The sequence below is a fragment of the Nanorana parkeri genome, unplaced genomic scaffold (assembly GCF_000935625.1).
Source record: "Nanorana parkeri isolate BGI_ZX_2015 unplaced genomic scaffold, ASM93562v1 scaffold1350, whole genome shotgun sequence".
Lineage (NCBI taxonomy): Eukaryota > Metazoa > Chordata > Amphibia > Anura > Dicroglossidae > Nanorana > Nanorana parkeri.
In genome coordinates, this window is record NW_017307618.1 from 417,868 (window position 1) to 425,446 (window position 7,579).

The 7,579-nt window shown below is 43.4% G+C and overlaps 1 protein-coding gene across 1 annotated transcript in view; it reads left to right on the forward strand.

Annotated features, from left to right (window-relative positions):
* The window catches only part of LOC108797839 (potassium channel subfamily T member 2-like), a 147,594-nt gene extending 140,841 nt beyond the window's left edge, over positions 1–6,753 (forward strand). The window contains exons 27-28 of the mRNA XM_018569525.1: positions 5,718–6,027; positions 6,665–6,753. Coding sequence (XP_018425027.1) covers positions 5,718–6,027; positions 6,665–6,753 — 399 coding nt within the window. The remainder of the gene's footprint in view (positions 1–5,717; positions 6,028–6,664) is intronic.
* The last annotated feature ends 826 nt before the right edge of the window (positions 6,754–7,579 follow it).

A 7,579-nucleotide genomic window follows, 5' to 3' on the forward strand; every position in this document is an offset into this window, starting at 1 on the left:
GTTGGAGCTTTATACACCCTGTATAATAACAACTGACCCCTGCCAATTGCTGTACCTCATATACATTTACTGGGGCTTAAAGTGTAGCAACATTTTTTTTCTTATAATTTTGGATTGAATGGGGAAGGGTCACGACGACTGTCACCATTTTGCTTCAGTTATATTTTAGGTCCAATGTACCTATCCTACCAGCAATTAAAGCTCAACCCCTGATTATTATTTTTTTGTATATTTTTAAGTCTTTAACAGTCATGGGCTCGATGTTCGAGTGGAACAACAGTTCCACTCGAACATCGCTAGTTTGTGTGTTCGGCGAACACACGAACTGTCAGTGCGTTCAGCAGGCTGTTCGCCCGCCGAGCGCTCCGCAATTGGGTAGAGCAGGTCAGGTGCAAGACTTTGCCCAATCACGGCACAGGGCTCTAAGAGCCATGATTGGGCAAAGTAATGATGACTTTGCCCAATCATGGCTCACAGCTAAGTCCCAGACCCACACTATATAAGGCTGCTTACATCGCAGCCTTGTGTAGTGTGTTCCTGGAGTTAAATATAGATTGGTTCTGTCTGTAGTGTAGTGTAGTGAAAGCTAACTGGTGTCAGTGCTTTATACAGTATTTAATTCTACATACAGTACTCTGTACTGTATATAGTATTATTTTCCGTGCTGTATATTCGCTGTCTTTTTTGTGTGTGTGTCAGTGGCGTCACTGGTGTTTCTCCTGCCATTGTACAACATGTGGTGCATCAAGCACCATATTCGATAAAGTATTGTACCCAAGCACCAATTTTCCATCCCACAGTCTCTAATAAAATTTTATAATAAGCCCCGCATCATGTCTGAAAGGCCAACAAGAAGACAGGTGTGTGACAGGTATATATAATTTGAGTTTTTAGAGCAGGGCCCAATCCTGCACTGGTCAAGAATAACTGAAGCATTACAGTGTGAAGGCACCTCCAACACTAAAGGCCCAAATTTAAAGCACCTGTTGTAACTTTCATCCAATGTGTGCAAAAGAGACACCAGAATTTATCCAAAAAATCTCTAACCTTGTTCCAAGTGTCCTAAAATGTGTCCTCTTCATCCAGGCTTCCGCCCCACACAGTTGTTTAGAAGATTAAAGGAAAACCAATTAATGTCAATTTAAATGTAATTTTTTTCTTTATAAATGTCAGTTTTGCTGCAGCAGGTTCTATACATCGTACAGATGCGCCACTTTACAGGCAGTTTAAGGGGACCCCCCTGGCACGATGTTTAAAGGAGAACTATGGGGTCAGGGCTTTTCCCCATAGTTCTCCTTAGGGTAACGGGAGGACACAAACTAGCGTCCTCCCGTTACCCTAAGCTCAGTATACTGAGGCGCTGCAGCCGGAGCGGATCCCGACATCGATGTCGAGATCCGCCCAGCTGCGTGAGTGACAGCTGGCTCTGCCTATCTAGAGGCAGAGCCAGCTGTACCCGCCCCCTCCCCCGTCCGTTCCGCCAGTTAGTGCTAGCGGATCGGAGCGGGGAGGGGGGAATCCAGCCCCTCCCCTGTCATGGCAGAGAGCCGTGGCAGGGTCGAGAGGTGAGCGAACGCCGGTATATGTTCGCTCACCTCCCGATCTACTGAGCCGACCTGTGACAGTCTCATTGTCACAGGTCGGCTAGAACTATGAGGTGAGTGAAAAGCACTCACCTCATAGTTCTCCTTTTAAAGGAATTTTTAATTTTTATTGTTTCACTTTAAGTGATGATAAAATCACTGCTCCTCTAAAAACTGTGTTTTTTGCATTGATTCCTGACCCGCAGGGCAGTACCTCGATCCCCTATACACTTTTTGTGCCCAATAACTTGCATATAAGCCTTCAAAATGGGGACATTTGATCTTCCGAGTTCTGCTCCGATAGACTTACATTGAGTTCTTAATGCGAGTTAGAACTTTTTCCATGTTCGAAAGTTCGAGTTAGAACCGAACTCATGTGTTCGGCCCATCACTAGTCTTTAACACACTGACTTGGTTGGAGGTTTTTTTTTTATTCCTTTAGTCCCTTCTCACCATAACTTCTATGGCTAAACTAGCGTGACCCCTGTTTGACATATCTGCCCCATTATATTCCATCTTTCCCTCCCCCCTTAATCCTAGTTTAAATAGTCCTCCAACCCTCCCATGAACCTCTCCCCTAGCACAGCAGCCCCCTTCCATTTAGGTTCAAACCATCTTTAGCATACCCCAATGAAAATCAGCCCAGTGCTCTAGAAACCCAAAGCCTTCCCTCCTACAACAGGTCTTCAGCAATGTGTTTAGTTCTCTAAGCTCCCAGCTGTCTGTCCTGCATTGCGCATGGCACAGGCCATATTCCAGAGAATATTACCTTGAAGGTCCTAAACTTCAGCTTGCAACCTAGTTCTTTAAATTGATTTTTAAGGGTACTCCATATTCCATGTATTCTGTCACTCGTCCCAACATCGACAAAGACAGCTGGGTCATGCCCAGCCCCTCCCAGTAATTTGTACACCCGCTCCACCACATGCCGGACCCTGGCACCAGGGAGACAGCAAAACATCCGGTTGAGGCGATCCGGGCGACAAACTATTCCATCAGTCCTCCGAATTATAGAATCCTCTATTACCACAACCTATCTAGGCCTTCCTGCATTACCCTCACCACCCGGACTAGATGTGCTGCTCTCCCAGCTGTTAGGGGTAGCAGTGACATCTAGGGCTGCCAATTCTGAGTCTGCCACCTGCACATCTTTACCCAACTTATCAAATTTGTTTGGGTGCTCAAACACAGGGCTGGCCTTCCTCTTCTGAGAGCCCCTGCCACTCCCTCTAGCTACAGTAACCCAGCTTCCTACCTGATCATCCTCACTTACCCCTCCACATCTACCCCATTAACTGCCTGCTCAGTGATCGGCAGACCACTCTCAACGTTATCAAGTGTTGCATTCCGCTCTTCATATCTCTATTGTGAGCTTCCAGAAGTGCAATCTGCTCACATCTGCCACAGAGGCATGTGGCACAGTGTGTACTGAACAAACCATACTAACAAACATTATCCCAGTTGCAATGTTTATACAATTGATATGAAAATAAAGATATTACTTACAGTTCTAACTTCAATTGTTCAAACGCCAATTTTTTAACGCCACTTGGCTCACGGGCACTTTGTTCCCAAGCCCTGTGTGAGCATCTGGCTGATGAGGCATAAAGGAATGATAGGCATGGCTCCCCCTGTGATAATGGCACTCAGTCTTACCCTGCATGGGGATTTTTCAGTTTGTGGGATAACAATCTCAGTGCCAGCAGACTGAGAGTGATCATCACTGGGGTTGGTTAACTCCTCAGGTAACCCTTATCTGAACACACATTAGCTACCACCACAGTAACTGAAACATGCACCATTCACAGCAACTGCTGTGACAATTCTGACCATAAGAAATGTCTATGACACTCACTGTACCCCCAGACAGTATTATATAACAAAGTTTAAAATATGGTAGTGTTCGTCAAGAATTCTTTAATTTCTGATTTCAGAGCATCAGAGATAAACAGTAATGATTTTTAAATATTGCTTTAATGATTGAAAGGAAAAATGGTGCAACGAAATATTCACAGAAAAATACATTACAAAAATAGACAAAAATAACAAGAACCGCAAAATAAAATGGGTTTAATGTGAAAAGTACTTAACATAGTTTTCATGATCTTTGGTTTTGACTAGGGATGCACCGATACCACTTTTTAAGGCCGAGTACGAGTACCGATACTTTTTTTCAAGTACTCACCGATACCAATTACCGATACTTTTTCTTAAAGGGACAGGTCACATTTTTTCTAAAGATCTTTTTTTTAATCAATATATGCCGGTAAACAGCATTTTTGTGCCCAGCCCCATGAGGTGTGTCAGTACTAACCTGCTGTGTATTCCAATGGTATTTTGGGCTCTAGTTCACACAAGAGCGTTCAGTTCCAGAGCATGTGGGAAAACTGCAGCATGCCCTATTTTTTCTGCTCCGGAACTCACCTAAACGCACATCAAAATCGCATGCAAACGCCCTGGAACGCACTGAAAGCCTATTGTAGGCTAAAAAAAAATTACAACGGGCCGGAACGTGGCAAAAATGCAGCAAAACATACTGCACTGCATGTGCAGAAACTCTTGCAGATCTGGTCCGCATTTGGTGTGAACAAGCCCTAAGGGGTGTTGAGCAGGAGGCCTAAAGAGGACATTATATTTCTGTCGATGCTCCATCCAGGCCAGATTTCTACATGCATCCATACTTTCAGCTGGCCAGGACTTTCAGTACAACAAGCAACATAATGATGACTAGAATGAAATCACCATTTGAAAGAGACTAGACTTGCTATACATCAGTTATACAGATCTCCCGTGTCATTTAATGTGACTTCTCTGCATGATAGCCTTGTGATGTTTTATCTTGAAATGTTCGGTATTTTCCTTCAGATTTGTGTAAGCACTTGTTAATAATGTAATTTTATCTGATCGTAAGTTATGAAGTATAACTGGTTTTGGAGAGCTGAGTTGAATGAACATTCACTTTCAGATCAGATGAAGCCAGGCATCAAATGTGGATTGATTCTAAATGGCATTATGATGGCTATTAGCTATCATAATACCTTTCTATTGGAGCCGTCAAGCAACTGATAGGGCACCTTTGCGCTATTCACTGTACGTATTTAAACATTGCACACACATTAAATTCATACAGCGTACAGAGAACTTTTTATGCAGGATTCTCTCCACTAGCGAGGATAAATTACTTACAGAGTTATAGTCAAGCTAACTGACACATGCCGCGCTTCGAAACCTGGCCTGAACATTAGGCTCCAGTGACCTGTGGGCACGAAACGGTTAAAAAAAGAAAAAAAGATCACCCACCAAAGTGAATAAAAAGGTAAAAAGTAATTCACAAAGGCGGTTCTATGTTTGCTGCTTCTGCTTTTCACTGGAAAATCATGCATAAGCGGCAAGGTTCCCTAAAAGGTTAACTGTGCGTTTCATTCTAGTAATTGGAGCACAATAATCTGTGAGATTCTCCTACTCTGACTGGATTGATACTTATGTTATAGGACAGATAGTACCAGTCCAGCTAACAGTGTTAGATCAACTGAATGAATAAATGAACCAATTTTCATGTGCATAAATGGGCCCAGGGACATTTTAATCGGTATGTTGTTGAGTATTTTAAGACAAAATAATGTGAAAACACATGCAGTTCATCTCTGCAATACGGTCACATTTCCCTTTGCTTTATCCCTTTTGCTTCATCCCTTTAAAGACCCTGCAAGTCCATAAAAAGTGGTGTCAGTCCTGCCCATTGTTTTTAGCTAAACTACTCAAGCACTTGCACTCTCAAATCTCCACAACAACCATTCTGAAGTCCAAGATAAGAACTAGGAGAACTCTTTTAGGTAACACGGGAAATTTGGAGAGGATGCAGGACAGTTCCGAATTTCTGATAAGATCAACAGTTGTTTTTTTTTTCTCTTATTGAACACATAATGCTTCCAATGTTGTATTAAACAGGCCAAAAAGGAGCAATGTGGAGGAGTTCATTGTTAAGGTTCACATAGATTTTGTCTCTTTCCTGTTTGTTTGTGTGCATGCATGATTTCGTGGGAGTTGATCTTGCTGCTGAATGCCTTGGCGTAGCAGTGAGATTGAAGTCCCACACAAAATACTCCCATACATCAATCTTCTCTATGATTGCAGTCACAGGTCTCCATAAGTGTGGAGGACTATGAAGACACAAGGGAGACTCGTTGGGGAGACACAATCCAAAGCCGAGGCCCACACCGCAACTCAACCTCTAGTGACCAGTCTGAGCACCCATTGCTGCGCCGAAAGAGCATGCAATGGGCCAGGAGGCTAAGTCGCAAAGGAGCAAAGCAACCTGGGAAATCAGCTTCTGAAAGGATTAGCCAGCAGAGAATGAGCCTCTACAGGCGGTCAGAGCGCCAGGAGCTCAACGCTTTGGTGAAGACCAGAATGAAGCATTTGGGCCTTTCCACAGCACAGTACAGTAAGAGAGACAAATATTTGCAATAGCTGTACATACTGTGACTGAATGCAAAAGTGCGACAAGGAGTGTGATGCTCCCATCCCAGGGATAAGTTGACCATATGTGTTTCAATCTGATTATACAAGTTCTACACATTCTTATGCAAGGTTCACCAAAACTGTCCTCTGTAAGAGCATATCTATACAATTTGTATCCAATCAGGCAGTTTTTATGGCCAGTTTTAGACAGGATATAGGATGAAGCTATGTTACATGGAGCCTGTCCCTCCCACCATAGGGTGACACAGATAGGAGGCGCTATGAGAGATGGAGTCTTCCCTTCACACCATAAGGTGACACAGACAGGGGGAGCAATGTGACATGGGGTCTGTCCCGCATACCACAGAGTGGAACAGTCAGGGGGAGCTATGTGTCAGGGGGAGCTATATGTCACCTTCCCACCATGGGGTGACACAGATAGGAGGAGCTATGAGAGATGGAGTCTGTCCCTCACACCACAGGGTGACGCAGACAGGAGGAGTTATTTGACATACATGAAGGAATCATTTACTCTAAGTTCAATATGATGGTGAAAGGATAGTAAATAGAGTATGGTAGAATGTACACATTTCTAACTTGTGTTTGTTTTTTTCTTGTAGTGGACATTATGGACACAGACAATTCACTATCTTATATTCTAATAAATCCGCCCCCGGATACCAAGCTGGAACTTAATGATGTTGTGTAAGTCTGGGGATCTTCTCTTGGTTCATCACTGTGCAGTTTATTTTTAGGTTTTAGATCTGTATATCCTAGCATTGGGAGATGCTGTGTTCCAGGTCCTGTTTCAGAGTTTCTGAAGTAAGGGATAGAGGCCATTTGGTTATCCATTCAGGAGAAAGAGGACCCCAACATAAATGCTGACCAACCATGCTGCCCGCTATTAATGCGGCATGAAGCAAACACTTCAATGAGTGTTGGCGTGTACCAGGCTAATCAGTCCAATACACTTTCCATACACTGGGATGCCGTGGGCTGTGCCCTGAGCACATGTCAGACCTTAGGGATCAGAGAAACCAAGTTCAGACGTTCATATTAGGAAACATTACGGAATAGCAGAAGAAGACACAAACTTGACTTCACTAGCTTGTAGCTTCCCACATACTTTCTAGCATTTGGTGGTTCTTGTTCTTGCATTCCGTGACCTCTAGTGTTTTTGTGCTTCTATGTCCCTGATGTCTAGAATTTTTTTTTTTGTGCCCCTATCACCCTGATGTGTAACATAGTGTGAAAGCCTACACCAGCTTCCTAGCAGTTTATAAATGGGCGGTATGGTTAATGTGTGCATTTGTGGTTCAATGTTTCCTACATAATCCATTATTCAGACTTCAGATGCTGGACAACTTAGCTGCAAGCAAATACAACTGTGTAAAATCAATCCATGTAGTAAAGTCATTTTCACTCTGTCAGAGAGTTTCTACTATATTCCTTGATTGTACAGAACAGGACACAGGCAGATTCAGAAACAACTGGGTAATATACAGGTATCATCAGGTGATTGGACACTAGCCGGA